Source organism: Aethina tumida, chromosome 2, assembly GCF_024364675.1.
Source record: "Aethina tumida isolate Nest 87 chromosome 2, icAetTumi1.1, whole genome shotgun sequence".
NCBI lineage: Eukaryota > Metazoa > Arthropoda > Insecta > Coleoptera > Nitidulidae > Aethina > Aethina tumida.
In genome coordinates this window covers 4,982,202-5,000,860 of record NC_065436.1, presented here as the reverse complement: position 1 = coordinate 5,000,860, position 18,659 = coordinate 4,982,202, and the positions used below count along the sequence as shown (strand labels likewise).

The 18,659-nt window shown below is 30.4% G+C and overlaps 2 protein-coding genes across 2 annotated transcripts in view; one reads left to right on the top strand and one right to left on the bottom strand.

Moving 5' to 3' along the window:
• Positions 1-18,659, bottom strand: part of LOC109602466 (glutamate receptor ionotropic, kainate 1) — a 309,420-nt gene that overhangs the window by 248,681 nt on the left and 42,080 nt on the right. The gene's annotated exons all lie outside the window — the stretch shown is intronic.
• On the top strand, positions 9,939-12,726 carry LOC109602156 (anillin-like). The gene has a single exon (XM_049962523.1). The coding sequence runs from the start codon at positions 10,024-10,026 to the stop codon at positions 12,514-12,516; it is 2,493 nt and encodes an 830-aa protein (XP_049818480.1). The 5' UTR covers positions 9,939-10,023; the 3' UTR covers positions 12,517-12,726.

Below are 18,659 nucleotides of genomic sequence, written 5' to 3'. Positions count from 1 at the left end.
TCATATTTTTCACACAATTTAGAAAAAAAGTGCTTTAGATTAATTTTGACAGCTGTTTTTGAGATATTTCAGATTTAATGACCACTTCAATTTATTTCAAACATTAAAACTGAAATATCTTAAAATCGGCTGTGCTAATCAATATTAATTAGTACCATTTTTCTTCCAAATTGTGCAAAGAATATCAAAAACTTAATAGTTTTAAAAATTATTCAGTGGCGTTGAAAATAGGGTGAGAAAAAGGGGAAAAACCCCAGAATCTACCCCACAGTAACAAAATAGAAAAAGTTTATTAAACTGAGTTATAGACATGTACTTTAAGATAACACATACCAAATTTAAACATGATTGAACCAAATGTTACAGAAATATGAGTAGAAAATATTTTTTGAAATTTAAGTTTGAGGGACTGTATTTCCTTCAGGAAAAATTTTAGAAAAAAAATGTATTTAGATTTTTTTCATTATTGAACGTGTTCTAACAGCACTCAAATTTTGACCACTCATTTTAAAAACATCTAGTAAATTATTATAAACATCCTTTATATGTATACCATATATTTTTTGAAAATATTTAAATATTAATATTTTATCAACAAATATATTCGAATTTATTTAGGTTGAATAAATATCACGTATTTTTACTTCAACCACCAGAAATAACATTTAAAACATTTACCAAATAAATAATTTTACAAATTACCAGTGTCAACTCAAACTTGTTAGTGACAAGAACACATCATTTATTATGTAAACATCGCAGAACCGGTGTGTAATTTTAGACTTTCCTGACGGCAAATCACACGTCGGAAACTTTATTCAAAAATTAATTAAGTATTCAATTTTAATGAGCCGCAATTAAAACATGTAAAGCCGACACCTTTTCCGCCTCCGATTTAGTTCGTTAGTCGTTCTGTAATTCCACCGTCAGTAGTTTCAATCAGAACTACATGAATGACTTAATCTACGTTTCATTAATCTCTTAATCGATTTGAGTCGTCTCGACTATTTTTAATGTAAACTTTAGACTCCTTTGTTTTACCTCTTAAGCCTCGATTTGTGTTAATAGATCAATTATTGCTGAGGCAAAGCTTTTTTGTTGGGTGTTTTCTGAGATAAAAAGACGTAAAAATGCTGATGGCGTCAAAATTTGTATGGCATTAGTAAACATATCGATTCGGTTGTCTTAGGTAAGCATTACAACACATTTTGACTGAGCTTATCGTCCTGAAACTGAACAAGGATTGTATTGGCAAAAAGGATGTCCCGTTCACTGCTCGATGGAAGCGACGATAAAGTTTGTCTGCGGCTTGGGACTACAGCAGCTCTTTTTAACGGAGTGACTGCCATCGATACCGACTTTGTAAACAACCAAAATCTTAGATTTGTGAAAGACTGATATTGGCTGACGCACAGTGACCTTTCAAATAATCCACGAGGATTATTTTTAAATGAACAGTAATTTAGTAATTAAAAACCGGGATTACAAATTAACAAAAGGATGAATCGTATTGAATATTTTAGGAAGGCATGTGGGACGATGTTATTGTTGGGCTTTTGTGGCTACATATGCCCCAGGCACGAATGTTTGATGTTGTTTTTTTCAGTAAACATCGTAGTCCTTATTTTTATGCATGTAGATAACGAACTGTAGTTTTGTTTCACATTTCCCTCAACCAACAATTGATAATCTAACTCGCAAAATGTATATCTGGATTAAGGCCAATAAAGTCTGACATTTCTGGTGCAATAAAACACGGAGTAATCAAAAATTATTGACCGTGTCGCTTCCATGAGAAAGGACGAGGGTAAGAATGTTCCCCTACATTTACACATCGATCAAGGTGTTTAATTATATTTTTAAGTTAAGGAGTCATTTATTTAAATATTATCTAAAAAAAAGACTGGAAAAGAGAGAATTAGGAAGGATGTTTTGGTAATATGGCAGGCGTACCCTTGTGTGTGTTACTCACACATAATTAAATTCACCAAAAGTTTAATGAATTGATGAAGAACCTTAGAAATCTTCATTTGCCTTGAGAAAAATGTAAGTTTAAACAAACTGATTTCAGTAACTTTCCAATATAATCGTTCAATATTTCTTTCAACTGATTTTGAACTTCTTCGTCGAGTTCATTTAAATTTGACAGCCTTTTTGCATGAATTTTCCAATCAATTTCATTACAAAAGCTTTGAACTGGATTGAGATCTGGGAACCATACTTTAACTAAGATAGACAAGTGTTTCAGACCGTTGGTTAATTGGTTTCTGAGTAAAATATCTTGAGATGGAATTTTAGACCACAACAACTCCAATTAAACATTAAATTCAAACGAATAATTTTTTAACAAGTCTTTAATTTTAATCAATAATATAATCACCCTTGTTATCAACAATATTTTGCCATCTAGTGTGCAAATTTTCAACCCTGGACCGATAAAAATTAATTGGTTTTTGGGTAATATATCTCGAGATGGAATTTGGACCTCAACAACTACAATTAAACATTAAATTCAAACGAATAAATTTTTAATAAGTCTTTATTTGTAATCAATAATATAATCACCCGTGTTAACAACAATATTTTGCCATCTAGTGTGCAAATTTGCAACCCTGGACCGATAAAAATTAATTGGTGTTTGAGTAAAATATCTCGAGATGGAATTTTGGACCTCAACAACTTCAATTAAACACTAAATTCAATGGAATTAATTTTTAATAAGTCCTTATTTTTAATCAATAACATAATCACCCGTGTTTCCAACACTATTTTGCCATCTAGTGTGCAAATTTTCAACCCTGGACCGATAAAAATTAATTGTTTTTTGAGTAAATTATCTCGAGATGGTAATTTGGACCTCAACAACTTCAATTAAACATTAAATTCAAACGAATAAATTTTTAATAAGTCTTCATTTTTAATCAATAATATAATCACCCTTGTTATCAACAAAATTTTGTCATCTAATGTTCAAATTTTCAACCCTGGACCGATAAAAATTAATTGGTTTGTGAGTAAAATATCTCGAGATGGTATTTTGTGCCTCAACAACTTCAATTAAACATTAAATTCAAACGAATATATTTTTATTAAGTCTTTATTTTTAATCAATCATATAATCACCCTTGTTACCAACACTATTTTGCCATCTAGTGTGCGAATTTTCAACCCTGAACCGATAAAAATTAATTGGTTTTTGAGTAAAATATTTCGAGATGGAATTTTGGAACTCAACAACGTCAATTAAACATTAATATCAAACGAATAAATTTTTAGTAAGTCTTTATTTTTAATCAATAATATAATCACCTTTGTTATCAACAATATTTTGATATCTAGTGTACAAATTTTCAACCCTGGACTGATAAAAATTAATTGGTTTTTGAGTAAAATTTCTCGAGATGGGATTTTGGACCTCAACAACTTCACTTAAACATTAAATTCAAACAAATAAATTTTTAATAAGTCTTTATTTTTAATCAATAATATAATCACCTTGTTATCAACAATATTTTGCCATCTAGTGTGCAATTTTTCAACCCCGGACCTATAAAAATTAATTGGTTTTTGAGTAAAATATCTCGAGATGGAATTTTGGACCTCAACAATTTCAATTAAACATTAAATTCAAACGAATAAATTTTTAATAAGTCTTTATTTTTAATCAATAATATAATTACCCTTGTTATCAACAATATTTTGCCATTTAGTATGCAAATTTTCAACCCTGACCCGATAAAAATTTTTTAGTGGTAATTTTTTTGTGATAGAATTTTGAACCTCAACAACTTCAGTTAAACATTAAATTGAAACAAATAAATTTTTAACCACTAATATGGTCACCTTTGTTACCAACAATATTTTGCCATCTAGTGTGCAAATTTTTAACCCTGAACCGATAAAAATTAATTGGTTTTTGAGTGAAATATCTCGTGATGAAATTTTGGACCTCAACAACTACAATTAAACATTAAATTCAAACGAATAAATTATTATTAAGTCTTTATTTTTAATCAATCATATAATCATCCTTGTTACCAACAATATTTTGCCATCTAGTGTGCGAATTTTCAACCCTGAACCGATAAAAATTAATTGGTTTTTGAGTAAAATATCTCGAGATGGAATTTTGGACCTCAACGACTTCAATTAAACATTAATTTCAAACGAATAAATTTTTAGTAAGTCTTTATTTTTAATCAATAATATAATCACCCTTGTTATCAACAATATTTTGCCATCTAATGTGCAAATTATAAACCCTGGACAACTAAAAATTAATTGGTTTTTGAGTAAAATTTCTCGAGATGGGATTTTGGACCTCAACAACTTCAATTAAACATTAAATTCAAACGAATAAATGTTTAATAAGTCTTTATTTTTAATCAATAATATAATCACCCTTGTTACCAACACTATTTTGCCATCTAGTGTGCATATTTTCAACCCTGCACCATTAAAAATTAATTAGTTTTTGAGTGAAATATTTCGTGATTGAATTTTGGACCTCATTAACTTCTTATCAGTCTACAAACTTCAAATATATTTAAACTAGCTTCTCTCAGTTAAATATGAATTTTGTACTTATTTTCAGGTTTAAATATGAATTAATCAACAATTTGAGCCATTTTAAACCTTCATTGTAGCCAGAAAACTCAGTAAATGTATGGAAATATTAAAACCATTTTTATCCATTGTATTCCTTCTATTAAAATTGGAAATCGTCCTCGAAATAACTGACTTGTTTAAATTTAAATCGACTGATTTTCACCATTTCGGAACTTTTCTTCACTTTGTTGTTTAATTTGTATAGATAATGGACCCATTTAGGTATTTTTGGCTTTAAGGAACAATTTCGGAAATACGTTATAAAAACAACTGTATTGAATATACGGTTTAATAGAATATTTAAATTAAGATAGATATCCGTGCCATAAAATTAATTTAGGATCATTCAGATATTGTATTTCTGTCAAATTAACGAATCAACCATTTGAAAATATATTAAACTGCTTTCCAAATATGCACCGCAAATGTTTTCGGGGTCCTTCATAATAATTTTCATCTATCAAGTGCACTTTTCCATTGAACAAACCCACTGTGGGTCTCGTTCCGATGGCAATGTCGGCGATTTTATTGCTCTATTTTTTGCAGTATGCTCCCGGGTCCCGGCCGCCTAGTTGGCACCACTAGCCCAACTCATAAATCTGTCCATGGGATGGATTTCGCCAAAAAGGATTCCTACGCGTTACTGGAAATATATCAGTGCGATTAAATACTTACCAAACCGAGTTTGTTCACTCCAATGGAGGGCCGGGGGCCAAATATGCAGCGCCTTATTTATCGCCCCGTGGAGAGGGGGACCGAGAAAATTTGTGGTTCTTCTGTGTCGCGAAACTTTTGGGTCGACTGAATAATTTTACTTTGCGGCAAAAAATGAATGTTATATTAATCGGGCATCATAAATTTCTTTCGTTTTAAATCGTATCGTTTCTATGTCGATAAGCACGATTAATCCTTCATCGAAAATACTCTGACATATTGATGTACATTTTTACGCTGATTTGTTGTTCAATGACTAATACATTTTTAATGGCCAAATTAATTTAATATGCTCCGGCGCACAAACATACCGTCAAGCATCCCCCTATGATTTATCGTAGGGGTAAATCCTTCAGCCTATTATGTTATTCGTAAAGAAAAAAATCTCCTTTGAGCTCCCCAATGAGTAATAAAACCATATTCGATACACAAAGGAGAAAAAATAAAATTTCAATCATTTCTACAATTTTAAAATATGTGGGGATGTAAATTATGTTGGCTATTTAATGAAAACCACATTCTATTTTGTTTAATGAGGTCGTTTGATACAACGACAAAAATATTTATACAAAGATCCCTGACGAGACGAGTTCTATTTATTCCGAAAGAAGACGGAAAGTAACTGGTTGCCTAATTGTGGTTAATCCCGAGGGGATCAAGAAAAATCGTAAGGTCCTTTTTATCTCTCTATTCAGAGCAACGAAATACCGGATTCCTTTAGTAATTGCATACCAATATAGGTTTCAACTTTCAAAGTTTTCAGCTTGCAGAAAATCCGGGATGAACGACCAATTCACTCATCATAGACTTTTGTGAAGGGGATTTTTACCTGTAATAGAAAATATGAATTAGTGCTTAAATTAGTAATATATTATTAACAATACAGTCTTTATTTTTTACCAATAATTTAATCACCCTTGTTATCAACAATATTTTGCCTTCTAGTGCGCAAATTTTCAACCCTGGACCGATAAAAATTAATTGGTTTTTGAGTAAAATATCTTTTCGATGGTATTTTAGACCTCAACAACTTCAATTAAACATTAAATTCAAACGAATAAATTTTTAATAAGCCTTTATTTTTAATCAATAATATAATCACCCTTGTTATCAATAATATTTTGCCATCTAGTGTGCAAATTTTCAACCCTAGACCGATAAAAATTAATTGGTTTTTGAGTAAAATATCTCGAGATGGAATTTTGGACCTCAACAACTTCAATTAAACAGTAAATTTCAACGAACTAATTTTTAATAAGCCTTTATTTTTAATCAATAATATAATCACCTTTGTTATCAACAATATTTTGTCATCCAGTGTGCAAATTTCCAACCCTGGACCTACAAAAATTAATAAGTTTTTGGAGTAAAATATCTCGAGATGGAATTTTGGACCTCAACAACTTCAATTAAACATTAAATTCAAACGAATAAATTTTTAATAAGTCTTTATTTTTAATCAATAATATAATCAACCTTGTTATCAACAATAGAGTGCCATTTAGAGTGCAAATATTCAACTCAGGACAGATAAAAATTATTTGGTTTTTGAGTAAAATATCTCGAGATGGAATTTTGGACCACAACAACTTCAATTAAACTTTAAATTCAAACGAATAAATTTTTAATAAGTCTTTAGTTTTAATCAATGATATAATCACCCTTGTTATCAACAATATTTTGCCATCTAGTATGCAAATTTCCAATCCTGGACCGATAAAAATTAATTGATTTTTGAGTAAAATGTCTCGAGATGGAATTTTGGACCTCAACGACTTCAATTAAACATTAAATTCAAACGAATAAATTTTTATTAAGTCTTTATTTTTAATCAATAATATAATCACCCTTGTTATTAACAATATTTTGTCATCTAGTATGCAAATTTTCAACACTGGACCGAATTTTGGACCTCGACAACTTCAATTAAACGTTAAATTCAAACGAATAAATTTTTAATAAGTCTTTACTTTTAATCAATAATATAATCACCTTTCTTACCAACAATATTTTGTCATCTATTGTGCAAATTTTCAACCCTGAACCGACAAAAATTGATTGATTTTAGAGTAAAATATCTCGAGATAAACTTTTGGACCTCAACAACTTCAAATAAACATTAAATTCAAACGTATAAATTTTTAATAAGTCTTTATTTTTAATCAATAATATAATCACCCTTGTTATCAACAATATTTTGCCATCTAGTGTGCAAATTTTTAACCCTGGACCTATAAAATATGAGTAAAATATTTCGAGATGGAATTTTGGACCTCAACAACTTCTTATCAGTCTACAAACTTCAAATATATTTAAATTATCCACTTCAGTTAAATATTAATTTTGTACTTATTTTCAGGTTTAAATATGAATTAATCAACAATCTGAGTCATTTTAGACCTTCAATTTAGCCAGGAAAATCAGGAAATGTATGGAAATATTAAAATCATTTTTATAAAAACTAGGCGTCTACTTTTATAAGAACGATAATAGTCTGGAAATTCAGATGTTAATAAAAACTGGTCGATTTATGAATTTCTCGCTTCTGTGAAGCGTGTTCTGCCTCTGTTTTTCGGTTTGCTTATCCATTAATCAGATAGAGATATTTGTAAACACATTAGCACTTAGCAGGCTACGAGCTACCCTTCCAGCCAACGTTCTCGAAAATAATTAAATAACAATCTATTAAGCGACGCCTTGTTACCCTTTAAGTGAATGCTGAAAACCCACACCATAGGCCATTCAGACAATTTTTGAATCGTTATTTGTTTACAGTTTCCAAGGATACAGTTTGAATTTTCTGTCAATAAATGCCACATAATCGGCATGTCCTAAAAATAATAAAAAAATGTTGCTGAAAAATTGGAAGTAAAGTGCAGATAAATGGAACTCAACACCTTTGTGCCAGCGTCAACCTGAAACACTGATTTTAAATGGCTCTAAGCGCCTTCGAGTCAATCGTGCTGACATTCACGATTTTGGGTTCCGTCCATCTTCTGGTTGCCGTGCTCCAAACCATGGAAGACAATACCGAGAATTACAGAAACTTGATGGACCAGTATGCGAAACACAAATTCCTTCACGAAAATAAACTGGACAACTCCTTAAACTCCCCCTACTACCATTAAATCATATTATGACTCTTGAACTTTATTAAATAAACATTTTTATATTAATGGTGTTTTGAATTAATGTAATAAAAAGTAGGTTTAGGCGCCATAAACACATCTTGAGTTTGAAGTGTGTCATATCAACATATCACTTGTCATTCTTAACTGTAAACCTGGTTAGTACTTCTGCCATTAGTTTTGAAGCTGTTTTGCTGTGGCATCGTATTTTAAGTAAATTATAATGGACTCCTTTACTGAAAACATCTTGAATAGAGCTAGAGAACGACAAAAACTGTTGGACAAGTACTCAAATGACATCGCCATGTTAATACAAGAAACTACCAAGAATATTGCCTTAAAATCATATAATTTAGATGAATTAAAAAACAATAACATCCCAAACAATAACGTAGGACAAGAATTACAAAACAAACCAGCTGAGAAGTCAATTGATACCAATTTAAGTCCCTCATGTATGGTGGATTCATCAGAAGCTCCAAAGAGTGAGCAAAATTATAACAAACCATCAGGGGTAACTTTAGCTGAGAGTACCATTAATGAGAAAAAATTGGAAGATTACAGCTCAGATTCGACTGTCCCAAATGAAGAGGCTAAAAGAAGGCTACACAGACTGGGGCACTTATATGCTGGAGGGGATAATGCAGAGATTAACTCACCAGTACATAAAAATGAAGAAACTAATCATCAACAAGGAGAGAAGAAGAGACACACTGTTTTAAACAAATTGGCTGACCTGGCCAATAAAATTAAGGAGTGGGAATTGGACAATCCAATGCCTGAAGAAAATATTTCAAATATAAATACAGAAAAGAATGAACGTATTGAGTTGGTTGAGCAGTTCCCTGGTACTAAATTAAAAACTTCCTTACGTCAAGCAGATCCAAACATTGAACCAGATAATAATAAACAATTAAAGGTAACTTTTGCTGATGACATCACAAATGAGAGAAAATCCATCCTAAACAATGAGGAAAAAAGAAAGCTGGAGGAACTAGAACGTTTATATGCCGGAGGAGATAATGAAGTACATAGAAATGAAGGTAAAAGAGTTCAACCAAACGAACGTGAAAAAGTTGACAGCAAAAAGCGTAAGTCAGTTTTACACAAGTTAGCTAACCTGGCACAAAATATTAAAGAATGGGAAGACGACCTTACCCGATCAAAAGTTCAGCCACCTGAAAAATTTACTAAAAAAACCTGGAAACCTCCAGTTACACGAACTACCAGCTACAATAATTATTCCAGGCAGCCAATTCAGAAACCCAATTCCTCAGTTAGTACTGCGTGGAATTCTAAAGAGATGGGAAATGAAAAAGGTGGCCATAAAACCATTAATATTGGTGAGGTCAATGACAGACCTCGAAGTACCAGCTACAATAATTATTCTAGGCAGCCAAGTCAGAAACCTAGTTCCTTAGTTAGTAAAGAGATGGATGAAAAAGGTGTCCATAAAACCATTAATATTGATGAGGTCAATGTCAGACCTCGAACTACCAGCTACAATAATTATTCTAGGCAGCCAATTCAGAAACCTAGTTCCTCAGTTAGTACTGCGAGAAATTCTAAAGAGATGGGAAATGAAAAAGGTGGCCATAAAGCCATTAATATTGGTGAGGTTAATGTCAGATTTGCCAATATTCACTCAAACTTTGAGAAGAAGGGTACGACAACACCTGTTAAACCAACATCAACGAAACCAACAGAAATAAAAAATAAAAATCCAGTGATAGTAAGTACTGATAAGACAGTTAAAGATCCAGTATTCATGTCAGTATTGGAAAGGAAGGCACTCTTTGAGAAGAAATCTGAAGCTACTATTAGAAATAAGCAAGACAAAATAAAGTCCTCACATATTAAAGAAAATACTTGTACTAATCCAAGTTTTTTACAAAATACAGAACCAAAATCAGAGACTGTTGCTGGCAAATTGGTTAATATTTTAAAAGCTCAAAGTACTATTTCTGAAACTGAAATAGTTTCAAGTATCAAGGAGCAAAGACAAAAAGAGATGGAGATGTTACTCAATAGGTTTAACAAAAACAAGGGCAATAAGGACGATAAACCCATACCAAAAGAAGTTGTTTCAAAAGAAGAGCTACCTTTACAAGAAATTATCAAAGAAAAGGATCATCAAAGAAGCATTGAGAAACCTTTGAGTATTCCTTCAGACAGTCACCCATTAACACGCGACATAAATTTTAATGAGGACTTAAAGCACATTAAAGATAATCAATTGGATTATCCGATTGATAGTACTACACAGGTCAAGAACAACATGGACAAGAACCCTTTACCAAACGAAGATAAGTCAAAACAAACACATTTGCCTATAAAAGAAGATAATGATATAAGTATGGAAAAACGTGGCAGTACTCACTCAATAGTACCAGAGATGAATTGTGATAAAAACTTAAAACAGATTCAAGAAAATCAATTTGATTTTCCAATAAGTAGTCCTGCACTACCTTTAAACTCCTCAGAAAGTAATGGTGTGGAAATTGTTTATCAAATAACTTCTCATAAAAGACCCCACAGTAACAACTTCACCGTAAGCATAGTTTCAAACATTTTAAACGAAGTTTTAGATAAAATGGAAGAAAATCCTAATGGAGCAACTCCATCGAAGCAAGGCAGGGTATCTGAAGATAATGACGTTGTAACTCCCACTCGTTTATGTGACTCCGAAGAATCAACGCCAAAAAGTGTAATTTCCCCCATAACTTTACCTTTTAACAGTCTGTCGGGTAAGCTCAAGAGAAAACAAAGTATGGACAACGCAGAAGGTGAGAAAAGGATACTTTTGAAGCACACCGTAAGTTTATATAGGAAGCAACAGGCTCAGATGACGAAACCTTTGGTGAAACAAACACGACAACCTTGGCGTCACCAAGTGTCAATAGATAATGGTGACGAATCAGCAGATCTAGTCAAGAAGGCTCAAGAACTTAACGAAGAGGTCAATAGGCAACAGACGATTATAGCTCAAACTAGTCAGGCTCTAGATTTGTGCACTAGTACCCCCGAATTCGTCGGGTCTTTGGAGCAGGTGGAGGCTGAGAAGGTGTTGTTGGTGGCTACCCACAGGCATCAGGCAGCTCTACAGGAGGCTCAAAGAATACAAGTTGATGGTACTACAAAATCCAACAATGGGCTCTCGCAGAGTTTACCTCTAGAAAAGGGTACTCTGACGATTTCAAACATTAGATTACCCCTCAAGCAACAGTATTTAAAAGCTTTAGCAGCTGTCGGTGGTAATGGCTTTCATTTTATATGTTTAGTAAAATGTGCGGAGCAGGTCGTGCCAACAAAATTGACCACAACAACTGAAAACTATTTGTGCATTCCTGATATAATTACACTGAGCAACATATACAGTGACTTCATCGTGAGGTTTGAAGTGTACGGTTTGGAGACAAAAAAGGAGTCGACTCAGGATGCGAAGCATCACGTTAACAGAAAAAGTACCAATAAACTGGCAACTCAAAGTAACACCGACACAGCTCTTTCAACTGTTAAGGCCAGTTCATTCATGTTGTTGGGTTACGTCATGTTTTCCGTGCAAACCAGCAATAAGACCCACTGGGTACTAAACAACTGCCCATTATTGAGCCCTTTGGAGGGTTATGTCGACATGAACATTAACTGTGAGTTGGAAATTTCGGTGAAGCACAAAGGCTTCCTGACCATGTTCGAAGACATCGGTGGCTTTGGGGCTTGGCACAGAAGGTGGTGTTCGTTGAAGGGTTTCACGTTGAGTTATTGGAAGTATCCTGACGACGAAGGAGTAATGGCACCCATTGCTTGTATTTGTTTAAAGCAGTGTGTTACTGAAAATGTGGCACCTGTTAGTACGGACATTTGCACTCGACTACATACTTTCCTGCTGGAAATTGAGAGGGATGCGTATCCGGAGGACAAAGTCACTTTAGTGATGCAGCGAAAAGGGGACAAGACAATAATAAAGCATTTATTATCGGCTGATACAAAGGAAGAGAGGATAAAGTGGTGTCAGAAGTTTAACTCAGCTTTGACAGCTACAAGAATGTGGGGAATTAGAGATTAATTTTAAGGGTTATTTATCATCCTATTTATTTTATTGCATAAGCAAATATGTATACTTTTAGATATAATATTTTTTTATCATTTATATACTCACATATTTATATTTATATCTTATATTGTAAACAATAATTTAATGCTGAATAAATTGAATATTTGTTGCATTCACTGAAATCAACCCAATCAATCAAATTAAAATAAAAATTTTAATTTATCAATGTGTAACACTTCGTTAATTAAATCTGCATCCAAAGCTCATGAATCGAGGCTGCGTAAAGGAAAACAAACTTAGTGTTAATTGTCATTCAATTTGTGTTGAGTGTGCTGGAAGCAACTGCAGTGTAATTATATGTATTGCATCTAACGATTAATGAAGCGGATTCCACAGGCACTGGACCGACAAACCCCCATCGCAAATAACAGGATAATTTACAATGCAGGAGTTGTCGTCACGTGCTGCTGAACCACGCATTTTCGGATTTAGTACTCTGCGAAAATGAGTCTATCACGGAATTAACATAATTCATCATATTGCACCTGTCTATGAAAGTAATTTTGGTGGAGCTTGTCCGTGTGCTTTTAATGTTTGGAAAATGATAAATCCGGGTTATTTTAATTTTTGTTTAGGAGGCCAAGTTACATGACACACACGAGATATTAAAAATTAAAAACCAGCACAGGCAGCGTATATTACAAAATAAATTTTATCTTGCTTAATTATCCAGTTTTTTACAACATATTGTTGGTATAAAGGGGATTTAAGGCTTATGTTTGGGGTATTTTTAAAATGTAGCAGCTTAAATATAAATTCTAAATAAATAAATACATTTAAAAATGTTTTATAAAATATAACTTTTATTATACTGTTAAATTGGTGATCAAAATTTAAGAGTGATATTGAAGATATCCTCTCAAATTTAAATTTAAAAAATTTGTCTTTCTTATATTTATGTAACCTTTGGTCCAATCCTGTTAAAATTTGGTATGTATTATTTTAAAATATATACATACAATTTAATATCATAAACTTTTTCCATATTGTTACAGTGGCATAGATTATGGGAGTTACCCTATTCCCACACTATTCACACCACTGAATATTTTTTAAAACTATTAAGCTTATCAAATTCTTGGCATAATTTGGAAGAAAAATGGTTCCGTTGACTATTTTGATTATCACAGCCATTTTGGAGATATTTAAGATTTAATGTTCACTTTAATTTTCTTCAAAAGTAAAACTGAAATATCTTAAAAACGACTGTAATAATCAAAATAATCAAAGGAACTTTTTTTCTTCTAAATTATGTAAAGAATAAGAAAAGCTTAATAGTTCCAAAAAATATTCAGTGGCGAGAAAAATTGGATGAGAAAAAGAGTAAAACCCCTCAAATCTGTGATACTGTGTTATTATGAAAAAAGTTTACAACATTGAATTATAGGTACATATATTAGCATAAAACATACCAACACGATTGGACGAAAGGTTACGGAAATATAACTAAAAACAATTTTTAAAATTTTAATTTGAGGGGATGAAAATTCTTCAGTAGAGATATTTTTGAAAATTAAAAGAAAAAAATAGAATTGGTCCCAATTTAGCATATTTTAATTAATTAATTCAATTTTAATTTGAGGGGCAGTATTTTCTTCAAGAGAAACTTTAGAAAATTAGAAGAAAAAATTAGAATTTAACATATTTTAATCAATTAATTAAATTTTAATTTGAGGAGCTGTATTTTGTTCAGAAGAAACTTTAAAAAATTAGAAGAAAAAATTAGAATTGGTTCCAATTTAATATATTTTAATTAATTAATTAAATTTTAATTTGAGGGGCTATATTTTCTTTAGCAGAAACTTTAGAAAATTAGAAAAAAAATTAGAATTTAACATATTTTAATTAATTAATTAAATTTTAAGTTTCTTCAGAAGAAACTTTAAAAAATTAGAAGAAAAAAATAGAATTGGTCCCAATTTAACATATTTTGTCCCACTGCCTAAAATTAGTCTTGATAAATTTAAACAACATCTGTTAAAAATTATTATAAAAGATCATTAAAATAATAATTCAAATTTGTTATTACATCATAATTAATTATAAACAATTTGCGTCCTATAATGAGGAAAATTTATCACCTTGTATATTTAAAAGTATTTAATGTGTTTGTTTCATAAAAAAAGTTAAAATTACTTAATTCTTAAACTTTAACTATATATTACATGGTTTAAATGTGTACTTTAGTTAAATGCATTTACAATATTAATTAAAATTTAATGCCAGTTAATGAGCTTTGTAATTGGCGACAAATTAGTCTCTAGATCAAGAAGAGCAATTATCTCGAGTGTCTTGAAGATTCCTTAAGATAATTAACATATTTGACCTTGATAAGCGAAATTTTACTCCATTAAACTTTTATCAAAGTAGGAAATTAATAAATTAAGTGCGCCCAAAAATTCCTTTTTGAATCAATATTCGTCTTATTAATTTATTAGGAAATTTCGCTTATGTAAATAAATATTTAGCCACATTTATAAAACTTTTCTACAAAGTGTTAATGGATTTGTTTGCTGACTTTGAAACAGGGTAAATAGATAAGGAGTCTGCACTTTGCGACTTTAAAGAAATAAATAAAGCAAGATCTTAGTACACCAAAAAGACTGGAAACTTGAACGATGTCAAAGTAATTAGAAACTGTACATCAAACTTATTTATATTCAAGACGTAGCAGCGTTAAACTTATTTAAAATTAAAGATAAATTCAATTAAATATTTATAAGAGGTTAAAAATGGATCAACCTCAATTCTTCTTGGTAAAAGTTTTAAAATATTATCCAGGAAACTCACCAGTTAAACAACAACATATTGCTTAGTACAGAGTTTCTTTCAGCTATAAAAATACCACCATTAACAGTAATTGGCAGCAATCCATTTTTGATGACCATTTGTTAAAGTCCATCATGTGAAAGGTGTAAATTAATACACATATAAGTGCCAAAAGCAGTAATCTTCACTAGAGTAGATTGAGTATTTCAGATGGACTAAGTTTTGTTAGCAATGAAATTGAATGGTCCAATCAATCCAAATATCTTGGTGTTATTCTTGATTCTAAACTTGTTTGGCGTCAGCAAACTGAGTATGTAAAAGCTAAGTCGAGGAACCTGATCAGGAAATTATACCCGTTCCTCTGTAGAAACAGCCACCAATAAGTTGAGAATTATTCAGGCCATACAGAGGAATCAATCAACTTCTCCCCCTGTTTTTGGATAAACATGCAAGACTCAACTTTTAAGATTGGAAGTCTTGAAAATATGTTTCGTATGGCAGTTCATGTCCCTTGATTTGTGCCCAATACTCAAGTAAGTTAACTTTTACTCCTTCTTTAGGAATAAAACTACCAAATGCTTAGAGTAATATTGAAATGCATTACAATGACGTATCTATAAATGCAGTATGTTGAAGGAATGGGATTTTTGAACGTAAATCTTATTATTTCATCCAATTAAATGTATATTCCTTCACTGAATCTGTATTTAATGATTCAGGAGGAGCTACATTGTATGTTTAACTAAGGTAAAAACTTCATAATTATTATTTTTTTTATTATTAACACACAGCAAGATGTGGAGAGTTTCCTTCATAATGTTCAAACTTAACAAAGGAACAATGATTTCTGAGTTAATTAGCTGAAACCGTTTAGTGCTACAAAACAGAAGGTAATATTTTATGTTTTTAAGTCCGTTCCATTAATTTGCTTTCTCCCTTACAGTAAAAGTACTTATTCGTAATTCTCCGGATACATCTTGATTTATTTCCACTAATCAGTTTGAAAATTACGGTCATTAGTTAGATCGAAAATTGCTTAAAATTACATATTATTTGCCAGACACATTAAGTAAATGTGTGGGTATAAAACGTTTTAGTGTTACACACTGACGTATTGTTTAATTCGTAAAATTTGTAAGCTAAGTGATTGCATGTCGGTGAAGACTACATTCCTTTGCTTTAAGGGATGGTTTCGTCTTCGAAGTAAAATTTATCACTTGAAATTCTTGATGGTCGATTTCATATGACATATGAGGTTACAGTGTCTGAAATATTCAGATAGAGTCTTTAAAAATGGATACATATTTTTTGCAAAGATGATGATGAAACTAAAATATGATAATTAGTTATAAAATGGAACAAAATTAAAACTTGTTTATTTTAATTTACAAATATTACACTAATTTATATCAATTTGGTCCTTGAAATTATTTATAAAATTATTTTTCTATGTGTTCAAACTTTAAGAATGACAAAACTAATACAGATCATAAAAGGTAATTAAATATTGTCATTTTTCTGAAACTTCTCTTTTTTGTGCTAAAATTGAAGCTAAACAAACAATTGCTCCTTACTCTATACATTAATCTACTCTATATGCTTTCTATATAAATTAAAACCTCTAATAAATCCTAAATTTGATTTTATTTGTTAATTATTAAATTCATTATACATTAATATCTAAAAAAGTCTTCCCCTGAAAACTGACTGAAACCTGAGCTAAGTTGAATAATTGTTTGGTATGTATTCATTTTGAAGGATTGAAATTTGAATTAATTTTTCATATAAATAAGGCTAATAAAATTTACTCAATTTGCTGTTCTATAAAAAGTAAAACAATAGATAAAATTAATTAATTAATTAATAGAGTGTTTGATTTAAAATCTCTAATAACACATTCTAAATTTAATTTTATTTGTTACTTAATAAATTAATTATACAGTGATGTCTAAAAAAGTCTCCTTCCTGAAAACTGACTGAAAACTGTGCTGAACTAAACAATTGTTTTGGTATATATTCGTTTAGAAGGATGAAAATTTGAATGATTTTTCACATAAATAAGCCTAATAAAGTTTTCCCAATTTACTGTACCATAAAAAGTAAAACAATAGATCAAACTGATTAATTAAAAGTAATTAAAATTTATTGCTGAAATGTATCAAGATTGTTTGAATTAAAATATCTAATAAAAAATTCTATATTTAATTTTATTTGTTAATTATTAAATTAATTATACAGTGATGTCTAAAAAAGTCTTTCCCTTGAAAACTGACTGAAAACTGAGCTAAGTTGAATAATTGTTTGGTATGTATTTATTCATTTTGAAGGAATGAAATTTGAATAATTTTTCATATAAATGAGACTAACAAAATTTACTCAATTTGCTGTACTCTAAAAAGTAAAACAATAGATAAAATTAATTAATTAATAGCTAAAATGTACCAAAATTGTTTGAATTAAAATCTATAATACCAAATTCTAAATTTAAGGAAGTCTCCTTCCTGAAAACTGACTAAAAACTGTGCTAAACTTAACAAATTTTTTGGATTGAATTTGAATGATTTTTCACATAAATAAGCCTAATAAAATTTTCCCAATTTGCTGTACTAAAAAAAGTAAAACAGTAGATCAAATTAATTAATTAAAAATAATTAAAACTTATTGCTGAAATGTATCAAGATTGTTTGAATTAAAATATCGACTAAAATATTTTAAATTTGATTTCATTTGTTAATTATTAAATTAATTATACAGTGATATATAAAAAAATCTTTCTTCTGGAATCTGACTAAAAACTGAGATGAACTGAACAATTGTTTGGTATGTATTCATTTTGAGGGATGGAAATTCCAATAATTTTCCTATTGTGTCTAAAAATGTTTTCTCCCTGAAAACTGACTGAAAACTGAATTCGACTGAACAATTTTTTGGTATCTATTTATTTTGAAAGATGATTTTTCATATAAATAAACCTAATAAAATTTATCCAATTTGTTGTACTATAAAAAGTAAAACAGTAGATCAAAATAATTAATTAGAATTAATTAAAATTTATTGCTAAAATGTACTAAGATTGTTTGAATTAAAATCTCTAATAATAAATTCTAAATTTGATTTTACTTGTTAATTATTAAATTCACTTTTCACAAAGAATAAATATCGTAGTCACTGATTTATAAAATCTTACATGTCGTTGTAATGAACCTGTTAACTAATTATCTACGACTTCACGTAAATTCTAATTATGACGGCGTTGATATTGATGTCCCCCCCTGTTGAATATGCATGAATGTTATGAATCACTTGCCACATTATATTGGATTATA

Bases quoted from the DNA above. Each gene is read 5' to 3' on its own strand.
- LOC109602156 (XM_049962523.1), top strand. From the start codon at position 10,024: ATGGGAAATGAAAAAGGTGGCCATAAAGCCATTAATATTGGTGAGGTT.